Source organism: Protopterus annectens, chromosome 4.part1, assembly GCF_019279795.1.
Source record: "Protopterus annectens isolate FY-2018-M chromosome 4.part1, PAN1.0, whole genome shotgun sequence".
NCBI classification, from domain to species: Eukaryota; Metazoa; Chordata; order Ceratodontiformes; family Protopteridae; genus Protopterus; species Protopterus annectens.
Window position 1 is genome coordinate 545,093,581 of NC_056734.1, and position 27,468 is coordinate 545,121,048.

The following is a 27,468-nucleotide window of genomic DNA, read 5'->3' on the forward strand; positions in this document are numbered from 1 at the left end:
CCACCTAGCTATGTACTGCTACTACAGTGTACCCCATTTATCACATGCACCAGAGAGCTTATAGGATCGATGTTGTCCCAAGGTACTTTAAGGTGAGGAACATCACCATCTCTTGTAAATACTGGCATTGAGTGATGTAATGGGTGAGAGATTCCATAAAATATTTTGCCCTATACACACATTTACATTTGCCAGGGGTGAGGTTCAAACCTCTACCTATCTTTTCAGACCATTATGTTACGCATTTACCACATGCACCACTGACCTTACATGGTTTAGGGTTGGCAAGAGGAAGTTCTAAGGTGGATGATATCTGCCGGACTGCTAAAGTCAGGCACTGAGATGTGTACTGGGTGTAAATGGGGCCAAAATCTTTGAGGTATGGACATACATATGTAGACATATGTACACACACAAACAGTTGCCAGGGATGAGATTCAAAACCATACCTATGTAGTTATTGCTACTATATTGTTCTGCATTTATCGCATGCGCCATGGAGCTTACATGTTGGAGAGCTATGCAAAGGTATCTTTGAAGGTGAGTCACATCAGCAGCAGTGCTAAAGGAGGGGTAAGGGAAGTGTTGTAAGTGTGAATGACCACAAATTAGAAGTTATGTACTCACCATAACGTTCCATCTGAGTAGGTGTATTCATTTGTCTGCAACCTGTGGGTTATGGATCCGATATCGGATCCGAACCGGCATGGTTTACCAGCTATGGATCCAAGCTCTCAGCTCCTCCCCTCACCCATAATACCCTGCTCTACCCTCATGACCTCAGATCGAGTTTGCCAAAAGCAAGAACACCCTGAAAAGGGTAACACATAATATGCAGGAAACTGAAAGGCCAGGGGGATAGGAGGGCGGGATGGTTGCAGACAATGAATACACCTACTCAGATGGAACGTTATGGTGAGTACATAACTTCTAAATCTGAAGTAGGAGATTCATTTGTCTGCAACCTGTGGGACAGAGTCCCCAGCTACCTAAATCTTGGGCGCCATCATGGAAGGATATTCGAGCACCGGAGCCAAAGGATGCTCTACCCCTAGATGTAAGATCCAACTTGTAGTGGGAAATAAAAGTATGAGATGAAGCCCAAGTGGCTGCTGCACAAATATCATCTAGAGGAATCCTAGCCTTAAAGGCTGCCGAGGTAGATACTGACCGGGTTGAATGGGCATACACCCTCCGCTGGCCTTCCTGAAGCTTGATAAGCCAATAAGATACACTGTGAAATCCAGCGAGACAGAGATACTTTAGAAATTGGCTTGCCCAAATTAAATTTAGCAAAGGAAATGAACAGCTGGTCGGATTGCCTATGACCAGCCGTTCTGTTTAGATAAAATCTAAGTTGCCTGTGAACATCTAAGGAGTGAAGCTTGTATTCACCTTTGTTTTCATATTTAGGGAAGAAAACAGGGAGGTTAATGGATTGGTTAATGTTTGCTTCAGAAGCTACTTTAGGAAGAAAGGACGGGTTGGTCCTGAGGTAAACACGGTCCGGATGAAAGACCAAGTAAGGAGGTTTAGCTGATAATGCCTGGAGCTCTGAAACTCTCTTGGCCGATGTAATGGCTACTAAAAAAGCCGTCTTGAAAGACAAGAATTTGAGGTCCACCGTAGCCGCTGGTTCGAAGGGGGGGGGCAGTCAAGGCCTGGAGAACTAAGGAAAGGTCCCAGGGAGGAACCGCTTGTTTTACAGGGGGCCTGAGAAGGAAAGTACCTTTAAGGAAAATTTTACACAACTTGGCTGACATGAGTGGACTAGAGTCATAACCAATGTGGTAATGTGAAATCGCCGCCAGTTGTACTTTGACTGTGGAACTGCTGGCACCATCGTTAAAAAGAGTGGTTAAGAAATCAAGCACTAAAGGGAGAGGAACCGTGAAGGGATTCAGGCCTTGCCGCTCCGCCCACAAAGAAAACCGTTTCCACTTGCTGCTGTAGACTTTCCTAGTGGATGGTTTATGAGCTGCCACCAGGATCACCTTAACAGGGGACGAAATACCGGGAGTCCTGATCAAGAGTGGAACTGGAGCAGCCAAGCGGTCAGCTTCAGGTTGTCCAGGTTCGGAGGAGATATGCAGGATGGATGAGATATCAGATCCGAATGGGATCTAGAATCCAAGGAGGATTCACCGAGTGAGACCTTAGGAAGGGGAACCAGATCTGTCGAGGCCAAAACGGAGCAATGAGAATCATTCTGCAACCCACCCGAGAGGCTTTCTGAAGAACTTGGAGCATCAGAGGCAAGGGTGGATAAGCATACAGAAGACCGGGTGGCCAAGCATGCACCAGAGCTGCCTCTTGGAGAACCTCCTGGAGGAGGTATCAGAGCCAAAAACTGTCGCACTTGGTGTTTGAGGGAGAGGCAAAAAGATCGCATGGAGGAGTTCCCCACCGTGCGAATATGCGTTCCGCTACTTGAAAATTGAGAGACCACTCGTAAGGGGTCAGAATGGTACGACTGAGTTTGTCCGCCAGGATGTTGGACCGACCCGGAATGTGCGTTGCTATTAGAAAGCGGTTGGTGGAGATTGCCCATTCCCAAACTCTCATGGCTTCTCGACAAAGAGGGTAAGACCTCGTTCCCCCTTGCTTGTTGATGTACCAGACCACTGACATGTTGTCCGATTGAATCACAATTGTTCCCAAGGGAAGAAAGTCCTGAAGTGCTAGCAACGCAAAGAGCACTGCTCTCATCTCTAGAACGTTGATATGCAGTAAGGTCTCTGAATCGTTCCACGTGCCTTGGACGGTCCGGCCCAAAATGCCCCCACCCGAGGCAGGAGGCGTCCGTGGTCACCGTGGCGAGAGGGGGAGAAGCACAAAATGGGCGGCCTCCGTGGAGATCTGGGGAGTGAAGCCACCACAGGAGGGACCGCTTGCAAGCCTTGCTGATCGCAATGGGATGATGCATAGGGAGAGCAAGGTAAGACCATTGTACTAAGAGAGTCCACTGGAGGATGCGCATATTGAGCCTGGCAAGAGGAAGAAGTGCTATAGCAGATGCCATGGACCCTAGAGCCCTCAGGACCAACTCCGCCGGAACAGAACTTGAGTGGAGAATGGCCCGCACCTGGAGCTGCAGATTTTGAACTCTGTCCGCAGTGAGGAAGGCTTTTAAACTCCTTGTGTCTAACCTGGCCCCTATAAAATCTAAGAGCTGTGTGGGCGCCAGGTTGGATTTCTTTGTATTTATTGTAATGCCCAGAATGGGAGCAAGATGGAGAAAGGAGTCTCACGGCAATAGTAGTAGATGCCTTGTTGGGGCGGTAAGGAGCCAGTCGTCCAGGTAGGGGAAGACCTGCACCCCCTGAAGCCTCAGGTGGGCCGCTACTACTGCTAATACTTTGGTGAACACCCTGGGGCTGTGGTGAGACCAAAGGGAAGGACCCGGAACTGGTAGTGACTGGCTCCCAGCCGGAAGCGGAGGAACCTCCTGGAGCGCCTGTCCATCAGGATGTGGTAGTACGCATCTTTGAGGTCTATAGAACACATCCAGTGATTTTCTCCCAGAAGGGGAGAATAGATTGCAGAGTGACCATTCGAATTTTTCCTTGGGGACTGCCAGGTTCAAGAGAGAAAGGTCTAAAATTGGTCTTAGATCCCCTGTCTTTTTTGGCACTAAAAAGAACCTGGAGTAGAACCCTGATCCGATCTGGTCTGGGGGGATGGACTGGATGGCTCTTTTCTTTAGCAGATGGCCAATTTCTGCCAAAGCGGCCTCCCGTTGACCGGGTGGAACGTCTGGGGGGGACTTCAACTTTGGTAAGTGACGAAAAGGGATGTGGTATCCTCTGGATATGATCTGGAGAACCCAGCGGTCTGATGTTATGGACTCCCATGCCGCTAGGTGCTCTGAAAAACATCCCCCGACTGCCTCCAGAGTGGAGCAGCCGGGCAACCCCTCAGGGTTGCTGCGCGGGCCGTTCAGAGAAGGGTTCTCTGGATCCGAAGTTCCTGGGAGCCCCTCTGCCTCTAGGGCGGCGTCCTCCCTGTCCTCCTCTGCCACGGAAGGACTGGTTGTCCGGAGCAGGCTGGGATTGCTGCGACTTCCGGAACCACATCTTCTTCTGACCCTTTTGGTTCCTAGAATAGGGCCTCTGGGGTGCAGAGAAGCAGATTCCGATGGCAGACAGCGTCTTCCGTCCTTCTCGCTCTGGGTCAAAGTGTCGCAAGGGTTTTGCCAAAAGGGCAGAACCATCAAAGGCGTGCAAATGACGCTTTGAAGGGCTCAGAGAAATCGCAATGACGGAGCCAGGCCTGACGCCTAGTGACTAGACCTGCCCCTGCGGCTCTAGCGCCTTCCATAGCATGGGAGAGTAGCCGATAGAGGTATTGGTAACTGATCTAAGAGTGGCCATGCGGGTGGAGTGCAGCACTTTATCCTCCTCCGACATGGACTCTGGGGAGATGCAGCGTATTCTTTAATGAGATCTCGCTGCATCCTAATAACGTGCCAGGTAGTTCAGCCCTTACCGAGAAGGTCGCTGAACTAAACATCCGCTTCCCAAGCGGTCCATCATCCGAGACTCCTTGCTCGGGGATGGACTGAGGACTCTCCTGAGCAAGTTCCCTCTTGGTGGCCGCCGTCAACATGGCATCTACCGGAGGCCCCTTACTCCAATGGGCACGGTCAGACGGTGGGCTGAGGATCCTGTCGGGCCTCTTAGGGATTGGCTCCACGGTGTCCGGTTCCTTCCACGCCCTGGTGGTAATGAGGTCCACCAGGGGTCGGCAGGAGGGGACACCCAAGAGGTAGACGGGCCCGCTTTAAATGCCTCCAAGAACACGGACTCGTCCGAGGAAGACTTGGGGCAGACCACCCCCCCCTTATACGGAGCATTTCCATGATGTCTCCAAATGAGACATCCTCGGGGGGTGACCGTGGGGAGCCTTCCCCTTCCTCTAAATCCGTGTCTTCCGTGAGAGACTCGGGGGAGTCAATGTGCCTCCTTTTGCACGAATGCTTGCGAGGAACATCCTCTGGGGGGCTGTCAGAGGACTCCTCGCAAGCAGCAACCTGTTCCAGGGGAACAGCTTGGGGCATAGAAGCGGGCTGTCCCAAGGGCCGGATGGTGGAAGCCTGACCCAGTGCAGAGGGAGCGGACGGAGCCAAACAAGTGCCGGGGTCCGGAGACCCTCAACAGGGCCCTCTCCACTACATCAAATGCCAAGGGGAGCCGACCACCAAAGGATCCGACAATCGACTCCCCTCGGATCCGAAGAGTGGATCGCAGCCGGCGCGCCGGATCCGGCGACAGTGCGCCCGACACAGACGGCGCCGGCGAGCACTGATCCCCCCGGATCCGAGGCTCGGGTCCAGGCTCCGAGAGGTCGGATCCGATGCACTCGAGGGCAGGGTCGGATCCGAAGTACCAAGTACTATCGGTGCCGACCCACCCCCGGCTCCGAAGCTGCTCGGCTCCAACTGCTCCAAACCCAGGTAGCGGGTTGGAGAAGGAGCAATCGGCTTGAAAAAGGGGGTCGAGCTCCCCCCCAGAGGGGGGGGGGAGGCAAGAGCACTCCCATCTGCATCTGGGCCTGGATGAGCCTTCTCATCATCCGGTCCAGATCAGCATCCGATAGGCTGTACGTAGATCTCGACGAGGCTACCGAGGTAGGCCTTGAGTGCCTCCTCGATAGCCTCGACGGAGATCGGGTCTCCTCCTCCTCAGGTCCCGTGAAAACACACTGGAGACCGGAGCCGAGGAGGAGGAGATCCAGCCGACAATGGAGCCGGGGGAGAAGCCCGCTTGGCTGGCGGGGCCGAAACAGAGGTCTCGGCCCGCCGCTTATGGTGCTTCTCCCTCCGGTCCCTTTTTCTAGCATCCCTCTCCTCCGAACCAGAAGCGGGAGGTTGAGTCCCAGGAGGAGGAGGGGAGCCGGAGAGGGAATAACCGTGGAGACGGTTACCCCCGAAGGAGCGGAGGTCGGAGCCGAGTCCGGCGGTAAAAGGCCCACCAAAACAAGCTTGGACCTCCGCTCCTTCAATGCCCTGGGGTTGAACCCTGCACAAATGGAACATCCAGATGTGAGGTGTTCAACCCCCAGGCATCTAACACACCGAGTGTGGCCATCAGCTGGGGAAAGCTTATGGCCACACTCGGAGCACTTAGAAAAAATAGCCTTGGGCTGCTCAGACATCCCAAGCTAACAAACAACAGTTACTAACTAAGGTAAGTAACTAAAAAAAAACAAAATCACTCACAGGCCCAACACACACACTACGCTACCAGCGAGGGGAGGGATATAAAATTTAGATTAAACTCTAAAAAAAGTAATAATACTAAAAGGGAAACCTACACTTTCATCCAAAACAATCAAAAAATTATTTAAATTTTACAATTTAAATGTTGAAAACTATCACTTAGTTGGAGAGCTGGAAAAACAATCTGGTCACCATGCGCGGCAAATGAGATCTGAGGTCATGAGGGTAGAGCAGGGTATTATGGGTGAGGGGAGGAGCTGAGAGCTTGGATCCATAGCTGGTAAACCATGCCGGTTCGGATCCGATATCGGATCCATAACCCACAGGTTGCAGACAAATGAATCTCCTACTTCAGATCTCAGGTTTCTACAAGGATACACACACTCTCTCACACAAACACTCACATACACAGTTGCCAGGATCAGGATTAGAACTCCTACCTAACTAGTTTGCTGCACTATAGTATTACGCAGTTATCACATGCGCTACGGAGCTTATATGTTGGAGAGCTGTCCAAAGGTATCTTTGAAGGTGAGTCACATCAGCAGCAGTGCTGAAGGAGGGGTACGGGAGATTTAGTGAGTGTGAATGGCCTCAACCACATTCATCTAAAAACACACACACACACACACACACACACACACACACACACACAACTTTACATTTGACAGGAATGAGATTACAACTGCTACATGGATACCTACTTGTACTGTAGTATTACACAGTTATCACAAGCACCACTGACACTATAGGGCTGAGGGCTAACCAAACATTTCTACAGTGAATGACATCAGCACATCATGTGATATAGGCCAAAGGGATGTATAGTGGGTGAGACAGGCCTCATAATGTGATTCTCTCTTTCGCTGTCTTTCTTTCTCTTCCCCACCTCTCTGTGTATGTTTGACATATTCTATTATGTTGGTCTTAGATATGTATGTGTATTCCTATCCAATGTGTGTGTGTGAAGTATCACTGGTGTACAATTTGGTGTGTGTGCACATACAGCTGCAAATAACCAATAACTGTGGTCCATTGTGTTGTGAGACATGGGCTTCATTTCTCTAAGTATAGGAGCATGCCCAGTATGACCTTCTATATTGAGTGTGTGCATCCATTCCTGGGAGGTTTGGACTCCAGTTCAGGGTTTTATGTCCTACAGCTACACCTAGCAAACTGTTTCTGCAGGATATCTGTAGATAGGTTGCCAATATGGAGACACAATGGGCTTAACATACAGGGAATACTGTAACTATTGCTGTCTGTGCTGCTTGTGTGATATGTTTGGTTGTAGCATAGATATTCTGACATATGTACTGTTTTACATGTCATGTGTCATGTCATCAATTACTGACAGTTATCATTCTTTGCTCACAGTTATTTACCAGGAAATACGAGATGAGAGAAGCTGAGACCAATATTCTGAGGCATATAGACTACATATTCTGGCACACACCTGCCATTGTGGAGGGGTAGCTACAGACAATAGACTGCTGGTTCTGTGTAAATGGTGCAGCACCTTGTTAGTATGCTGGCTGGGGTTCCCCTCCTTGTGCTTTGCTGAACTTCAAGGAATGGCCTTATCCTGCTGGGGCCATACCTCTCAGCTGTACAGATACACCTAGGTTATCCAAAGGCAGGACTCATATATCTAGTCAGTTTACCTTCACATTGTGGTTTACAAGTGGTTTTGTGGCTATTCATTCATGGGTTTGCAGTCAGGAGTAGTATGGGCAGACAGAGTTTCAGACTTCACACACTCCATGACATCCATGCTTCTACACCCCCCCCCCTCTGTTATTCTCTCCTCGACCTAACATTATGTAAGCAATATCTCAGACATATCCCTATAATTGGGCCTTTACCCAGTAGTATTTATGGCCCGATCCACAGTCCTTGCAGTCGGATATGGGGAGGCATGCTACTGGCATTTGTCAACATGACCTTGCATTTGTTTTCTGTTTACTGTTAGGTTGTTAGTTGGGACCCCCTGACATTCCATACATTGGCACATAAGCCATTTGAGAGTGCTGCAGGCCATCTGTTACTGCATTTCTACATGGGATTGTGGGGGGAGGGGTGCACACCTGCAGACTTTATCATTTGAAATGACTGCACTGGTATTTTGGTTAAACTGTTGGCTTCTATTTCATATTGTATTGTGACCTATCATGCAAACAGGAGGCATATCAGTAGAGTACACGTTAGATCTTAACAGCATATATTTCAGTTTCAGACTTCTTACCCTTCAGAACTGGAATGCAACTGCCAGACCTGTTGTAGTATCTCTGTGTAGGTCTGGTGGGGGGCTGTTCACCACTGCCATCATTTGGGGGCCTTAGCCCAGCCTTTCTTCATGGTCATCTACACCTGTCCTGCTCGGTGAGGCTGGAGGTAGATATGTGACCCTCATTGACATCCATGTGTGTGACCTATTGACACCCACAGTTCTTTGGGCCATCACATGTACTGCAGTGGGGGATGTCACCTTGTGTAGTGCTGCTTAGTATGTTGACACCAGTATTTATTATGAATTTCCTGCTGACCCATATAGCTGTCTGGTGCTATCCCATTCAGCCACCCAATTCCCTTGCATGCTTGCATCCATATCATACATACAAGTATGAGAACATACTAATCCATTCAGTAATTGATAGGAAGAGTGACTTACCTTGTTGCTGGGCCAGTAATGAGTATGGTGGTGGAGGGCTGATTATGTTGGAAGCACATAGTACACTCCCTGTACATGGTAAAGCTCAGGTAGTGTCATGTTTGGCATCCCTTTTACTGTTTGTGGAAGTCAGAGAGAGGTATCAGTCCCTGGGTCCCTACAGTGTCAGTGTGTGTACTATGCGTTGCCTCTTTGCCAAGGCCCGAGCATACTGTGCATGCCTCCTTCTGTCTACAGGGGCAGGCTCAGAATGTTCCTCCTCCGAGTCCCTCTGTGCCTGTCCTAGCCTTGGCAATGGTGGGGGGCTGTGTGGCCCTGCCCCATGCTGTTCCTGCTGCAGATGTTTCCGCTAGATCATATTGTGTAGCATGGCACATACTATGTACATTTGTGTACATGTAACTGGAGAGTACTGTAAGGCTCCACCGGATATGTCAAGGCAGCGGAACCGTGACTTGAGCATCCCAAACACATGCTCTACAATGATCCTGGTTTGCCTCATTATAGTGTTCTTGTTCGGATGTATGTGCCTTTCTGATGGGTATCATAAGCCACGGCTCCAGTGCATAGCCAGCATCCCCCACTAGATGGCCATATGGGATGTCTGCCCAGGCAAATACCTGATACAGCTGTGAGCAATGCCAGATGTGGGAGTCGTGATAGCTTCCAGGGCTGCCAGCACGCACATTCATGATAATGCCCTGGGCATCGCACATGACCTGGCAGATGATGGAGGGGAAGCCGTTGCGGTTTATGTAGACCCTGCCCCACTCACCGGGTGGTGCTTTGATGTGGATGTGCATGCAGTCTATAGCACCAACTACTTCAGGGTATTCTGCTATACGGTGGAAGAGACACATACGTGTGGTCAGTGCCTCATGGGCAGCGGGGAAATATATATGCTCATTGGCATATTGTGTCATGGCATCCAGGAACTGGTGGAGTACCCTGGATGCTGATGCCTGTGAGATCCCCATGATATTCCCAGTTGGTCTTTGGAAGGTACCTCTGGCTATTATTCTTAAGCCTAGACATACCTTGGTATCCACTGGGATGGGTTTCCCTCTATTAGTTCTGTGTGTAAGGCGTGGCTGGTACAGCTCAACGATTTGCTGTAGAATGTCCATGTCCACCCTAGAGCGCTCTACTACCTCCAGCTCATGTAGGCCCTGGTAGGTTACCCTGGGTCTGTACACTCTTCTTCTCCTCCTCCTCACTGTGGGTTGGTTGTCAGCATTCTCCTCCTCACCACCCTCAGTCTCTACCACACATTGATGGAGTAAAGCAGCAGCCTGTAACATAGTTAGCTATTTTTGCCAGTTAAAAATCCACCGTCTGTGTACACCAGTGGTGCAGAATTTGTGGGAAAAAACAGGCTGTATGGTGTTTGCATAGTTTATATTAGTGTGCTGGGCTGCTGCATGTGTAATTGGCTGATTCTGATACATTCCACCTGCCAGCTATGCTAGTTCTCCTTGATTGCCTTCCTACTGCTGTTTCCCCTTCCCCCTTCCTCCCTATTTATGCCCCGAGGCGCACTGCACACACCTGTTGCTCAAATGCAAACAGTTCTGCTATTTCCTCTGTTTTATTTTTTTTGTGGCCCGCTGCGCACACCCGTTTAGCTAATGTAAGCACTTTTAAACAGAGGAGCAAAAAAGGCACAGCATGACCATCCACGTATAAACAGGTTTATTAAATCCATGCTTTTGAGTCAAAGCTCTTCTTCAAGAAAGAACCACTTAATTAAAACCACACAATAAATAAGTAACACCAGCCAATCAAAAGACACATATCATTAACTCATTAAGTACTTCATAAAACACAGCAGAAGAAATTAATTTTTAGTTGTGAAATTATTAAATATCAATGGTAGAACTCATACATCTATTTACAGGAAAGAGGTACAGACAACTAGATATGTACATAACTCTAGTATGTACCCTAACCATATTTATAAAGGCGTAGTTAAAAGTTAGTTTTTAAGAGCTAGCAGACTTAATACTACTGAAGAAGGGTTTATGGCAGAGATTGACACAAGATTTTCTGGCCAGAGGCTATAATAGAGGTTTGCTAGCTGAGAATGCTGAGTATGTAATGTCCGAATGTCCAAGCACAGGTAAACCATACTTATTTAGAAAAGGTGATACAGGACGTAATGCTAGCCTTGCTAAGGCAGCTGATTTTAATAAAATGGGATATGTGATGAAGTATAATAGACATTCTCAACACATTCAGGCCATTATTAAAAGGAATTGGACTATTTTGAGTTCTGATATTAATGCTAAAAAAATAGTGGGAAGCAGGCCCTATTTTGTTTACAAGAAAGAAAGGAATTTAAAACAGCTTCTTTGTTTTAAAGATTTTAAAATGCAAGAAGAGAGACTTCGATTTAATAAGGGCACAGTCCCCTGCCATAAATGCACTTTCTATAAGCACATCAATACGGAAACAGAATTTATACATCCCATTACACATGCTAAATTTAGTTTCAAAGCTTTTGGCACGTCTAATAGTGAAAATATAGTATATTTAGCTAATTGTGAGAAATGCCCATGTTTTTATGTTGGTAAAACTAACTGTAAATTTAAAGAAAGAATAGCCTCACACTTATCAGAGATACATAGAGAAGTTGAAACGAATGCACTTAGTAAACATATCTTAGAACATGGGAATGAAAAAGAAGATATGTACTCACCATAACGTTCCATGTTTGTAGTCCATCTCGCCCTTCATTCTTTCACATGGGTTTGGAGCCGATCCTCGGCTCCAACTCGGCCTTTATACAAGCCCAAATTCTTCTAGTTGGCTCGTGGCTAGGTAGGTATCCCATGGAGCACCAGTACAATCCCCAGATCTTGTTTGCTGCTAACTAAATAGAAATAATAAAAAAAAACATGCAGAAAGAACCCGATAATAAAAGGTCTCCACTTAATAATAATAACAATTTTTCTGTCTCCAGATTCTTCCAGGATGGGGTTTGGAGGGTGGGTTCGTAAGAATGAAGGGCAAGATGGACTACAAACCTGGAACGTTATGGTGAGTACATAACTTCTTTATGTTCTGTAGTCCTATCCCGCCTTCATTCTTACACATGGGACAGTGTCCCTAGCACCTTATTCTTGGGTGGCTCAAGGAAAAATACTCCTGAGTACCATGGAACCAAAGGATGCTCTACACCTGGAGGTCAAATCCAATTTGTAATGAGTAATGAATGTGTGAGGGGTATCCCAAGTTGCTGCTGCACAGATATTATCAAGTGGGACCTTGGCTTGAAAGGCTGCAGAAGTAGACTGAGATCTCGTAGAATGAGCCTAAACTTTGAAAGGTAAAGGCTTACCATCAGAAGAGTAAATGTAAGCTATACAACTAGAGATCCAATTAGAGAGGGTCACTTTGGAAACTGGGAGACCTAATCTGGAGTTGGAGAAGGAAATAAATAATTGGTCTGACTTCCTGTAACCCTCACAAAAATTTTTACAATGCACCAAATATAAAAAAGTATTTTATTACAAAAGGTTGAAAGATGGGTAAGTGCTTTCATCTGTTAACAATCACCCGGACCTCAACAGAACCATTCTAATCCCATTCTAATCATTCTAATAATCTCATCACTTCCTATATGCATTTCTTTAAAGCTTAATATTCCCCAGAGAGGTGGTGACTGGAAGTTGTTGCTGTAATATAAAGAAGTTATTTTGCAACTTGGACTGGATGCCTCAACAAAACTTGTGGTTAATGACACTTAGTATTAATTGTGTTTTGAAATGCCAAGTGGCTGTTTTAAAATTAATACATTTGCTGCATAAGGGTTTTAAAGTGGCAATGATTGTATTTTGATGTGTGTTTCTCTTCTTTCCTCTCATTTTCCCCAGTTTATTTCAACATAGTAAATAATTTTAAGATGGTATAGGAAGTGACATGAAGATTATTAGAATGGTTCTGATGAAGTCTGGGGGATTGTAAACAGACAGAAGCACTTAACCATTTTAACCTTTTGCAATAAAAGGCATTTGATATTTGGTGCATTGTAAAGGTATTTAAATGAGGGCTACTGTTCACAGAAATCATAAAAACCACCGAAGTCAGTACCTCTGCAATCTACTTGGAAATCATGGACCCTAATGGCAGAAGCATATTGTTCCTAGACAAATTACTTTAGTGGAATTAAAACTTGTTCAAACAAAAAAATTACTCAGTGTTTTAAAGCACCAGCTTGTAATCCAAAATAGACCATGTCCATTTACTAGGTCGATACAAATTGTTCAGGTCCCTTCTAAACATGTTTTGACCTGACATTTCCCTTAAAAAATTATCACTGAAATATTGCGTAACTCTAATTAAAAGAGAGCATTCTTATCCACTTCTGATTCTATTAAATCATTTCAGCACAAAATAAAAAAAAAGAGTTTATTCATACAGTTTTCATTTCCAAAAAATACTGACCTGAAAATCAGGGAGAAAGGACTTTCTATACAATGAACTGCACAGCAGTAAACAATAGATTTGTTTTCTTTTATGTTAAGTACAATTCAGGATGGGCATTACATTTGGGGTGTAAGGGTATTGGCCTGGCTGCCCTCTAAAAACAGAGCAAATGGGTTTAATTATCAGATTAAATGTGTGTTATACATTACCTTTGCGCCCATGACTGCAACTTCAGCTGTAGGCCATGCATAGTTAGCATCTCCTCTTAAGTGCTTGGAGCTCATTACATCATAGGCACCTCCATAGGCCTGGAAGAGCATCAGAAAGGGGAAATAAGTGAGTTATGACTGCTCAGATGCAATACAAACATCAGATGAAAACATTTAAAAAGCAAAGCTTGCAGTCAAACAATACAAAACCTGAAACGTTTCTTAAAAAAAAAAAAACTTTTCTTTAAATCTAATTACACTCACAGTCAAGAATAAAAGGGGAACGGAGACATAAAAAATTGTATCAAGAAAGTTATGACAAACAGGTAGTGAAACAGAAATGTTAATAGACATAAAAATATGAATAAAGATCATGCACTAGTAATCATACTGCAGAAACAGCAAACGATATTTCAAAATAAAAAAAAAACATTCTTACTGTATCAATTTATTCAAGAGGAGGACCCTATCTGATGGGTCCTAAGACTGGGTTATCACAGGTCCACTTCAATACTAAACCATGATTACAAAGTGTTTATGTCTATAATGCCTAAAAGAATATCAAAAGTAATGCCAAAATTGATAGATATGGATCAATGTAGCTTTATGGAGGGGAAGCAAACATTTGACAACATTAACTGAACACTGATGATCCAGAGGGAAGCAGAATGTGACAAAATACCACTGTTACTGGTGGGTCTTGATGCACAGAAAGCATATGACAGAGTAAGCTGGGACTTTATGAGCAGGGCAACAGAAGCATTTGCATTCCCTGATAAAATTATAAGGTTGATTAGGAGGATATATGATGGATCAGAGTCGAAAATTAAAGTGGATGGGTTCCTCTCTGATGATTTCTGCTTGAGCAAGTGAACCAGGCAGGGGTGTCCTCTTTCCTCTTTGTTATTTGCAATATATTTAGAAACACTGGCAAAGAAAATACAGGACTCAGAAATGTATGGTAGTCAAGAAAAGCTGGCTTTATTTGCAGATGATGTTTTATACCTGACAAAACCAGAAAAAGAACATTTCAGTGTTGTGGAACATTTTGAGACAGTTTCAAATCTTTTTGGGATACAAAATTAATGAAGCTTAAACAAAGGCAATAGCTGTAAATTATGTACCCACACACAAGTTGGTTCAGCAATATCCATATTTATGGGAACATGATAAAATAAAGTATTTAGGAATATGGATTAAAAATGATTCCAGTGTGGTAGCTAAGGATATGTGGGAAGAGACTAAACAAAAGATAATACAAAAACTGAGAATCTGGAAGCTCTGTTATATGGATATGTATAGTAAGATACAAGCAGTTAAAATGTTTTATTTCCTTTAGTCTTATATACAGGTCAAGCATATTTTTATCAACCAGAGAGGAGAAGTTGTGAATATCAATTAATAAAGACCTGAAGGATTTTGTCTGGGAAGGGAAGGTGGCAAGAGTCAAGTGGGATAAGCTGATTCTTCCAACAGAACAAGGTGGATTGGGATTAAGACTCCTATACATAGCACAAACAGAAACCTATATTTCAAAGTGGAAAGAGATGATAATAAAACAGTGGGGAAGGTTAAGAAACAAGGAGAGACTGGGATTTTGGATGTAGATCTTTAAGGAGAATAACAATAATCATAGAGAATATTATATTCATACAGAAGCAGAAAGTACTCTAACAACTAAGCCAACATGAGAATGGAGAAAGGAGATTCTGCCGATAGGGATGACTGCAATTATGGATACAGACAACAGGCAAGACGGGGCTAGAATTTATTGGAGAAAACTGGCAAAGGAACTAAGGTATTGGAAGCAAATAACTAGAGAGGGAAAGTAAGAGAATGGAAGTCGCACATTTATTTGGACTACAGGTTAGAGATTGCTTTCCCTATCAAGGATTAATATCAGAGTATAGGCAAAGAGAAATAAATAGGGGGGGGGGTCTTAAACGAAAGACCAGCACTGGTAGAGTTTTTAGTATAATCTAACACAGAAGCTGTGGTTAAAAAAGGAATAATTAGTACAGCATATAAAATATTGCATGGCAACCATAAGAATCAATCAGAGGAGGTTAGAAAGGATTGGGAAGAGAGACCGGACAAGCGCTTCACAAAGAGACAATGGGGCGATATATGCATGTCTCCCAAATATGCAACGAAATCTAGAAGATTTAGGATTATTGCTTGGAAATACCCCATGTAGGCTCCAGACAAGTTTTCCTCAGGTAGACAGCAAATGTTGAAGGTGTGGTGAGGAAGAAAGAGGTAATTATGAGCATATTTTCTGGGAGTGTAATGAGTTGGCAGACTTTAAAGATTCCCTGCAGACTATTCTATCAGAAATACTGGATGAGCAAACTAGTATATCTAGGGAAATTGTTTTTATGAGCAATTATACAGAATAGGAATTGCCTAGACATTAGTAAGGCCTTGCTGAGTGTAATTATGGTGGCTGTCAAAAAAGCAATTACTAGAAAATGGAAATCAAGGTCTAAACCAACTGTACTAGAAGTAATGAATATAGTAACAGAAATAAAACAACTGGCATTGGGATCTTTAGAAAAGGGTAGGGGCAAATTACATACAAAAAATGGGAATTGTGGGAACAATACATACAGGAAAGGAATGATGTTTAAAAGGAGGCAGGATTTGAATAAGCTATGCAACGTTTGACCGACAATAATTGGATAGATTACAAGTTATGCACAACGTTTGCAACTAAAATTATGTCATTATGGTTTGTGATGTATAATGCTTGCACATAAGATGATGTCAATATGGTTTGTTTTCATTTATATAAATGCATGATTGTCTATCTCATAAGTGATAATTTAATAAACATGTTTCTTGTTTAAAAAAAAAAAAAGACTGGGTTATCACAAGCCCAGCCTTCCTTTTTCTTTTTAAAGAAGTTCCCACAATGGGGACAGATGTGGCCTCTGATGATATATACCATAATGCCAAATACTAATTAAGCATGCTTCTCCCCAGTGTCTGCAAGTTCACCACTAACCACCAGCAAAGACTTTCCTGCAAATCAAGAAACACTAATGAATAACTGTACTACCACTATTCCAACATGGATATACCTGTATATAATTGACTGACTCACAGGGAACTCAAAGCCAAGTTACATGAGAGACCATCCACCTGCTAGAGAATAGCAGAAAGGTTTCTCTCTCTCTCCCTCATCAAGAAGGGTCCTCTATGTAGATCAACACATGAAGAAAGAATGCATCTGCTATATCTGACATAAAAGATCCTTCTTTAAAAGGTACTAAGGCTGGCTAGAATCCCAAGAATCCCAGGCAATAAAAACTATAGTGAAAGAAAAAACTGGAGGAACACAGAAGAACCACTGTCTATCTAAAATCACTACTCGAGGGTTGAAGCAAAAAGCATACCTGATATAAAAGGGCAAAGAGCCATAGGACATGACAAACTTTGCTCCAGTAAGACCAACATGAACTGGAAATGGTCCCCATTAAAGGAGTAGTTCTTACTGTTAACCTGCAGAACGATGGAACAACCAAATACAAAGGTCCAACAGAGAGCAAACACTAAAGTAAGAAGGGCTCTAAGAGATGATCAAAGGTTCACTGGAACATTTCATTGCCACCAGATTGGGGGGGGGGGTAGTATCCCAGCAAAATGCAGGTCCTAGGGAGAGAGAACCAAAATCTCTTTCCATTCCTCTTTCCCCTACTGTGGGAGACTGTAACAGTAGCTTACAGAGAGATCAACAGTAGCTTGACAAGAACCACTGGAGGATAAAAGAGGAGAAGGCACTTATGTTTCTTCCCCCACTTTCAGGTCCTAATGCTAAACTAATGGATGAGAGGGGTAAAGCCATTTAAAATCCTGGAAAAGTATGTACTGAAAGGCTAGTGGTCCAACAGAGAAAGAAAAAAGAAGCCAGTTCTTGTAGCTCAAGGACCCAAGGAAAAGAGAAAGGTAAATTTCTCCTGGATGGGACAGGAGGCAGCCCTTGTTCAGAAGGATTCATGAGCATTCAGAGTAGTCTCTTACTTTTGCCCCACTACTGGGAAGCTGGGGGCTCAAAAGGGCTGTGCTCTTGCTAGCAGCCCGTAGCACTACTGGAGTTCAAAAGTTATGGAACCAGAAGATACCTTGTTCTGCTCTGTCCACTTGAAAAAACAAATCTTTTGCACCCCGCAGGAGACTTCCCTCTGGCTAACAATAATCATTTGAAAGGGTCAAACCAAAGGTGAAGGGTGATTAAAAGGTCAGATCCCTGGCTCACACCAGGAATCAGCCAATGGAACCCAACCACAAAGACTATTCTGGTCAGAAAAGGTTATCCAGATAAAAAGAAAACCTGCCAGTGTCAGTTTCAATCCCCCTGAAACACAAAACAGCTAAGAATACTATTCCAGTGTCCCTGTTCAACATGAAACTTAACATACCTCTCCCCTCAAAGGAAAGGGACTGAACACAACTCAACTACTTTCTCTCCTGAAGCACTCTGGGAGCCAGGAATGGGAGGATCATAATTCATCAGAAGCTCAAGGGGCAAGTCTCCTGCAGATCATGTTGGAGACCTGCCACTTTAGCTGGATTAAAAGCTGCCCCAGTTCTTAAACAGAAGAAGAGGGGTGACTGTAAGACAACCTCTCATAGGGACTGATTCCCTTGAAAAAAAGCTCTTATTGGAGAGTCATGGATGCGAATGCATGGGGTAGGCTGTGCACTTCCTCTCTATCAACGGGGACTGCAATCATCTCTCCACTAACTGGACTAGTGAATCCTCTTTCTGTGATCTTGCGCCCCAACACTTACTAACAAAGAACAGCACTAATTAGCAACTCCTCCTACTGCCACAGTGAGATCCACCAAGAACCACAAGGGGAGAAGAAAGACATGGGGGAATGTGGCACTTACTACAATGTGCAGGGCTCTCGCCAAATCAGAATCTTAACCCAGCAATTGGTGGGGTTCCAAAAATGAAGCATCATGAGCAGGCCCCTCAACAAAGTCAAAACCTCCTGGGTACTGCTATGAGCAGAATACCTTTAGGGAGAGGGTATGAATGTGGTATTCAAAATTACTGCTGCTAACCTCATTAACATTTGCTTTCTGATTCTCTCTCTCTCTCTCTATATATATATATATATATATATATATATATATATATATATATATATATATAAAGAGAGAGAGAGAGGATACCAGGCCATATAATGTATATTTAGCAACTCTAACACAGGCTAAAGGTGCCAATCTCAAAGACATAGAATCTTACATTACAGCCTCCTTTTCAGAAAAGATTCCCATTTTTTTGTGAATATTATATTGCATCATAGGTGTGAGCATGTGTATGTCTGGACAGACGTACATTGGTATATAATATAAATACATAACTGCATACAGGTGTGTGTGTGTGTGTGTGTGTGTGTGTGTGTGTGTGTGTGTGTGTTCGTTCATAGGTAAGTACTTGGCAATATGTCTGCAGACCATTATAAGCCTAGCCAAATAAACCCTATTCAAAAGTTCCCTCTAGCCTCAAGGAGGCCAAGGTGTGACAGACCAGGGGATAATTTGAGGTTACCCATCCAATTATCTAGATTTACCTTGAAGATGGCAAGAGTACTACTCTGTTTGACATGCAATTAAAGTTTGCTCCTGAGGTGAAGTGATAGCAATATGACTATCATGGACAGTGTCTTATTTATCTGATGAGGAAGGTTTAGTTTCTTATTCTGAATATTTGAGGTACAATTTATTCTGTGAAGCAGTAGGAGGTCAAGAAGGATTGGATCTTTCATGGCTCGAAAGGACAGACACACATCTTTATGGAGGATTCTATAAGAAACTGAGTATAGAGGGATGGCTGCCAGTCTGTCCTGACAACTAAGATTTTTGAGGCCACTGATCTTTTTACTTATGAATCTCTGAGGACTCTCAAGTTGTGTGATACATTTAGACAAATGCATGCCAAAAGATCCATTATATTCAATAATAAGTCTGATGAGATATGAGTAAAGGGGAATTAAGACTTTCTTGGAGCTAGTGAAGATATCTTTGGAAATTAGGTGAGCCACATGGAAGATTTTCTGAACTATTGCAGAGATGTGATGGTCAAACACTAAGGAATTATCACCAAGACTGCCTAGATCTCTTATGACAGATTATGACTGGAGGGGTGTGCCATCTATATGATATGTGAAAATGTCAAATATTAGGTATTTCCTTTAGGTTAGGTGTACAGTATTACTGTGGACTAGCTATGAACATTGATGGGTGTTAGTTCTTAACTACCTGACCTAGTTAAAGAAAGATCTTAAATGATTTCAGGTTTTAGTGGTTATTTTAAATTCATACCCAGCTTTGAGCTTCTCAATGGTTCCCTTAAGCTCTTTACTAGTTTGCTTACATGTGCTCTTAAGATAGGAAGAATGAGACCTCATAAGCATTAAGCAATTTCTTTCTCTTGCTGTATAATTTATTCATGTGGGTATATTATGTGGCTATGGACTTGCCCTATCAATACAACTACTTAAGTGGGAGTAGACGTCAGAGGCACAGGCAGTAGATTTAGCAATGGGGTCCTTAGGAGGAGGATTACACTGGAATTTATTTAAGTCATAAAACAACTGAAGAAGGTTTGCTTTTGAAAAGTCCCTAAACACAGAGGTATTTACAGGGGAAGTTCCATCAGTTTTAAATTAAAAGGTCACTAATGTATGCTCTGATTTAACAAGGGAGGATGATACATATGGAGATGTGCAAGAATTGGCCACATTTGTGAGGACTAGATTGGGGCACTGGGGCCCCCAATAGGATGGTTAACCACCTTCAAACAGAGTTAGCATTTATAATCTCAAGGAAGTGTTGGACATGCTAACCATTGGCAGTGTATGTCAGCCAGTCTACTGATGGAAAATCGAAGTCCCCCATTAGAAAGGTGTTAGTTTTAATGGGGATTTCAGCTAATGTGTTAAGACAGCTATTACTGTCCAGAAGGGGACACAGAGGGTATTCTATAATTACCTATGAAGTGGTAATTAGTCTGGTTTACGGTGACATGGACATCTGGGCGTTCAAATGTGGTGTCCTGAAGAATTGAGAGATATCCTTGAAAAAAAATGATACTCCCCTACATTTGCCAGTAGATCTGAAGACATGATAGGCAATCTATTCAGGAATAGAGGGAGTGCTTTCATTACTCTGAAACCATGCTGCTAAGTGTGTATGTATATATCTATATAGCTATGTTTATATATGTAAATATATTTATATATACACACACACACACACACACACACACACACACACACACACACACATATATGTACATATGTACACACACACACACACACACACACACACACACACACACACACACACACACACACACACACACACAAAACATGTGTGTGTTTAAGTTGCAGGACAGCCTCAAGTCTGGAATTTTGTTAAGACTCGTGGCACTGAGTATAGCCAAATTAATGTGTTCCAAATCAGAACTTTCTAGGTTGGAATGTCCATCAGATAAAGTCTACCTACAAAAGGCACTATGATGACAGCGAAGTCTTTAGCCAGAATTTGAAAACCTTGGCAAGAAAGGTGCAGACCATCCCTGGAAAAGCAAGAAGGCTTGTCAGCCATCTCATTCAAAGTTGACACATACTGGATTGCTCTAGGATGATGCCAGGTACACAATCAATAATTAAAATCAATTATCCTGTCTTTGAATCTTGGTATCATTCTCAGTGACGGCAAAATACCACTCAAGACCAGTGCCTTTAATGTCTTAGACACATGCATAATAAGCTCAATCGTATCCATCTGAATATCCCTCTAGGTAGAGCACCTACTGTCATTCATCTCCATGCGGTCCACTATCCGGTCATAATCATATATGTCAAGATGGTGAGATCTATTTGCCTTTGTTACATCCTAGATACTTGCTCTAGAAGGATGACTGTCACCCTATTCATATCCAGCCTGCTGAACACGGTGTCTGTATGCCTGACAAAAGTCACATATTATTCCCATGGCTAGCTGCAGTAGGCCTGAAGACATGATAAACATTCTACCCAGGAATACAGGGAATGTTTTCATTACTCTGAAACCATGTTACTGTAAGAAAGTGTACATATATATATATATATATATATATATATATGTGTGTGTGTGTTCAAGTTGCAGGACAGCCTGTACTGTTGTGGCTATTAACAGGCATGTGCACTGGCTGTGGGTGTATTGCTGTGCAAATTAATGTCAGAGTTTTTTTAGATTTCAGCCTGGTAACAACTTCAGTATAAGCTGGTTTAGGGGAAATGCTCTGTGCTGTGTGTGTGTGTGTATGTATGTTGTGCTTACCAAATCTGTTCTGAGTTAAGAACACAGCTACGAAGTAAATACTTACACCTCTCACATATCGAACTATTGTGAGGTAGACAAAGGAAATATTTGTAAAGCATGAGGCAGTTTCTACACTGCATCAAAATATCTAGTGCTATCAGGTTGGCTACAGAAAGAGCAAAAACGCAGTGAGATTCCACATTAGCCACTGCAGATGAATGGGGTGTAACAAAACAAGACAGATTAATAACTTACTCTTGGTAGAAGTTGTGGGGAGGGGGGGGTGACTGGACTATTAAAAGGTAAGGTGAGTGTGTACACATATGTATATACACACATACACACACAAACAAAAGCACATTTTACAGTATAGTTTAGCACTGGAACCTCTAGAGTCACATTGGGAAAAAATATCCCAAGATGATCGCATAGACAACTGGTAAGACTGAGGGCCACAACACTGTAAAACTTTGAACAAGGAAACTTCCAAAGGAAGAAGATCAAAGAACAAGCATTAACACTGATTCTGTTGGAACTTCAATCTTGCCTGATCTCGATGCAATCATATAGATATTATTTCCTGATGCGACATTCCTCAAGTTTCCCGTACACTGTATACAATAAACCTTTGCATTCAGCTATAACTTTTTTTTTTTTATATTTTGTCTTCCCTGCTGTCTCTTACCATCAGTCCGCTCTTGAGTGGTTAGTTCATTTATTCCTCCTTTACTGGAGGCAAGAGCTGAATGAAAGGTGTCATCACTGAGGCAGCTTTTTTTTTTTGCCTTACCCCATGGCACATACTCAGTAACATGTTTTAGAGCTCGGTGTGCAATGGTTGTCAGAGTAGGGATGTCATTTATTTAGTTTCACAAGTGATGTAACGTCTCAAAAGTGCCCTGAAGCCAGTGCACCTATGTGGCCTCAGATCTCCACTGAGACTCTTATCAGGTATGTGCTTGCAGAAAAGAGGTAAGCTATCAATCCTGCAACCCTCCTGCCAACTATAGCACACGCCTCAACCTTTAACTGAATTCAGATCACATGGATCATAAGGTTTTATCCCTCTACACCAACGGAGCTGACTATCTATTACTTCTGACATGGAATTGTTTTCAGATTCTATTACTCTGGCAATAAAACCTCTTGTGGTCTTTAGTTCTGCTTTTAATATATTACCTATAATATAAGAGCACACAATGCTAAAGACAATGAGTTTGCTACAGTAACTAGCACACTGTGAGGTACATTATTTTGTCTAGACAAATCTGTTGGAAGTATCCCATACCTCTCAACCTGCAGACATTGAACGAAGGAAAAAGGACCCTTGAAATGTAGATGCATCCAGCCAAAAATCTGGACATCTGATTAGCATAAAATGTGAATACCAAATAGCACATAACTTTTCTAGTAGGAATGTCGGATACTACTCAGAAACACATTTAAAATAGAGTATGACAAAAATGTAAGCACTTTATCAAAGAGACAGTGGAAAAACTGTATTGCAAACTTGTATCACACAATTTATTTTTGCTTATGAAAAAGGAGATGCAAGATGTGTGTCCCCTTTCTTTAAATTGTTACACGGTATAAAAAATTATTCCAGATAAATATAATTTTAGCTTGCAAATCTAGGAGACTCTCTGACACCCTCCCTGTGGGAGGAACAAAGACGCCTTGTTAAAGTTTCAAGTAGTTTATTCAGTTAGGTAGGTAGATGGACGCGTGTTCATTGTTGGCACCAATATTATGCTGGTCATGTAGTGTGGTTTTATGTATACTAGACATATTTAAAAATCATGTGTGATGATGGGAATTTAGAAAATTGCATGAAGGGTAAACCCAAGCCTGAAAATAGCGACATACCTCCAAAACAGGGACACTTGACAGGTCTCATGAAAGTTACACCACATCACCAGTCTGTGAGTTACTAATTATACTTTCTGAAATTACATAGTGTCAGAGTGGTGAAATGTTTGCCAAAATTGAAGCTGTATATATGCAAAACTGAAGAAATATATTTGCTTGTGAAAGTTGGACTATATAGCTAAAATTCTCAGTGGCAATAGGACTCAACTGCATGCTTATGAAATTCTACTGCTTTAAGGAAGGGAGATGACAGAAAACTGGAAGTAATGGATTCAGAAATTCACTTTATTCATCACCAAAAGCAAATGGGCTGAAAAGTTAGAATCTGGCACAAAACAGAGGAAGTTGTCTGTTCAGAGGGGAAGCAAAAAGATCCATTTGAGAAGTACCACACTGGTGGATAATGTCCAGAAACACATTCCTGTGAAGCATCCATTCGTATAACTGAGTTAAGGACCTGCTCAGAGCGTCTGTCACAATGTTCTGACAGGAAGGGATATAACCTGCCTGAGGAGTCACTTGACAGCAAGATCCCATACCAGAAGTGCCAACTGGCAAAGAAGATAAGATCTCGTTCCACCTTGCTTGTTGATTTACCACATCACTGTGGTATTGTCTATGGATACCTTGAGAAGCCCTGGAGAAATGAGAGCCTGAAAGGTCTGAAGAGCTAGCAGAAGGGTTCTCATCTCTTTGACACTGATGTGCTCCTTCTGCTAACAAGGCAATCATACCTCTTGTACCTTTAGGGAGCCAAAAGTCACCACCATCCCATGTCTGAAGCATCCATGAGCAATTCCTGAGAGGGAAGAGGGGGATAAAAAGGGATCCCTGGATTCACAAACAACTGCTGAATCCACCAGAGAAGTTCCTGTCTGAGGCAAAGAAGAAGAGGAAAGTACAGTTGTGTACACTTTCCATAAATGTAGATGTTCAAATGTAATCACTGTTGCAGTCATCACATTTGGGTTATCCATGCCAGGGTAGCCCTCAGCCGGCCCGAATACCAGAGACTTATTATTTCTGCGTTGGTTGCATTTGCTTGAGGACTGATGTCAGATCATCAGGAGTATAAAGTAAGGCAGCCGACGCCATTACATCAGTTTTTCTTGCCCTAACCTGTCAGGGGCCCCCAAAGTAGGAGGCCAGGTTCTGGTGGAAGAACCCCACCAGTGGAAAATAAATACCAATATGCCCCTTGTAAGGAAAGGAAAACAACAGGGAAGAATGGTAATAAAAGGAGAAAGAGAATAAGGGGGGTGGACGGAAGTTAAACCAGGAGTGCAACAGTGAATACACTAAAACGTCTACATTTATGGTAAGTGCACACAACTGTACTATGTTCTTCATGTTTCACTGTTGCAGTCCTCACATTTGGGTAGATTTCCAAAGCTGAGGAAATGGGTGGAGGTAGTCAAGGAAACCAGGGGCTGGCTAGGATACCCTCCAAGACTGTAGAGGCAAACCCTGCCCTGGATTTGGAGAAGAGAGGCAGGTGGTAATGCTTGGTAAAAGTGTGAACAGATGTCCAGGTGGCAGATTCCAGGATGTCCCTGGTGGCGACTCCTCTGAGGAAAGCTGCAGAGGTGAAGGCTGCTCTGGTGGAGTGTGTCCTGACCTCCTTGGGGGGAGGATTTCCATGTTGTTTGTAGTAGAAATGGATGCAGTGTGCAATCCATTTGGAAATGGTTTGCTTGGAGATGGCTTTGTCGTCTGCCACCAGCAATTGATCAGACTTTCTGAAGGATTTAGTCCTGTCTAGATACAATCTGAGCTGTCTGTGCACATCTAGAGAGTGAAGAATCCTTTCCCCCTTGTTCTGGGGATTAGTAAACAAAAGCTGCGAGTACACCGATAAGTGCTAAGGCTAAAAGCCGAAATAACAACCTTATGTGACAGCGTAAAATAAAATCAAAAATGTTTATTGTAAACAACCGAAAAAACACCAGAGTTTAGCGCTTTCACCCTCAATAACAGGGCATCCTCAGAACTCTCAAACCAATTTACATTGGATACTTAAATAACTTTTTTGGCGCCAAAACAGCTTTCAAATATTTAAAGTGACACTACAAGAAAAAATACTCATAATATAAACAATATGCAGCAATCTTTACATAAATAAATAAAAATTCTACAGTCTACATGTTATCAGCATGTCATAATTTTCTAAATATAAAATCCAAAATCAAGGTTACTGTTAAATGACTTCAAATATTTATAATGGCCGAAATATGATATATGCTAATAAATAAATATAAAAACTATATATAAAAAAAATATGTAAAAAATTTTTTATGTATAAATATTAAAATAGCAGAATGAATAAAAAATGGAATTTAATATATATATATATATATATATATATATATATATATATATATATATATATATATATATTTTTGATAATATGACACTAATAATAAAATTATATACTATGTATACTGATAAAACTTTTTATATATAAAGCCTCCTAATCAATTTATTTTGTAATATATGAATTAAAATCTATCCCCGGGATTCATGAAGCTCGGCGCAAGGCCGGCGTAAGGCTTGCGCCGGCAGTGCATTGCATAGCTGGCGCAGTAGCGCCATATGCATATTAATGAGAGTGCACCGTAACCACAGGCATGTGCGTAGTGTACGTGAGCGAGCCCAAGTAGGATGCGTCAGTAGGCGTGTTTAAGCAGGCAGGCGAAGAGCAACCTAACGTGCTGTCTGCCATAGTCCGCCCAGAATAGAAATGGCTGCAGCCATGGCCCGTGCAGAATGAAATGTCCGCAGAGTATGCAACAAAGTACCCGTCCCAACTAAACAGAGAAGCAAATAAAACCCACGCAGCCGAAATGTACCTGTCCAAGGAACAAAGGATACGCGTAATACCGTGTCCGACAGCAATGTACTGTGAGTGTGCATAGTCAGAGAAGGTGTACAGCAGCATGTCAGCACGCCGCACCGACATAGGAGTAGCGACTAAGGTCACCAACCGTCCCACTTTGCGAGGGCAGTCCCTGTATTGGCATACGTGTTCGAAATAAAGCATTAAAACGGGAAGTGTAAGAGTGTAGGTCATAATGATTTCCGTATTTAATGTAATTGTAGCCTGAATCGGTTATTTCCGTAACTGAAATACCTAAATGTCCCAAGAAACAGAATAAGCTACCAAACTGCCACAACAATAAGCTCATACTTAGGCAAATAAGTGAAGTTCTATGCTATATAGTGACCGTGTATGCGTGTCGGGCTGTGAAGTCAGATGTGACTCCCTGCACATACAGGTGGTCAATGTAGAAGTCCCACAGAACCACGATAGCAATGTGTGTGTTGAATGAAAGGCGACCGACAAACCCTGTCCCTGATCCCTGGTAGTCACCCCTGTGCTGTGTGGACAGCCACCTATACGTTGTACAGGGGTGACCTACTACCCGACAGGTATGACTTTGCATTATGTACCAGTTAGCTGTGGGACATGTCCCTGACAGCAGATATGCATATCCGGGAGGCCCCTGCGAAGGATATCTGTGTCAGATGTCCGTCCCAGTATGGCATCTGTTCTGCAAGCATCTACAAACAATGTTACCCATAACACCGCTGTGTGTGCCTGTACCGTGGAAATGTAGATGTATGACAGGGTGCACCCACGAATGGCACCATGGGACACCACCTGTGACAGGCAGTTGGTCTGACATGCAGCCAGCAACTATGACCATGTGGGTTGTGTCACATAGACAGTTTACAACATTCTTAGTACT

The 27,468-nt window shown here is 43.2% G+C and overlaps 1 protein-coding gene across 1 annotated transcript in view; it reads right to left on the reverse strand.

The window, feature by feature from the left end:
• The window catches only part of PCCB (propionyl-CoA carboxylase subunit beta), a 1,126,289-nt gene that overhangs the window by 117,054 nt on the left and 981,767 nt on the right, over nt 1–27,468 (reverse strand). The window contains exon 13 of the mRNA XM_044070351.1: nt 13,529–13,627. Coding sequence (XP_043926286.1) covers nt 13,529–13,627 — 99 coding nt within the window. The remainder of the gene's footprint in view (nt 1–13,528; nt 13,628–27,468) is intronic.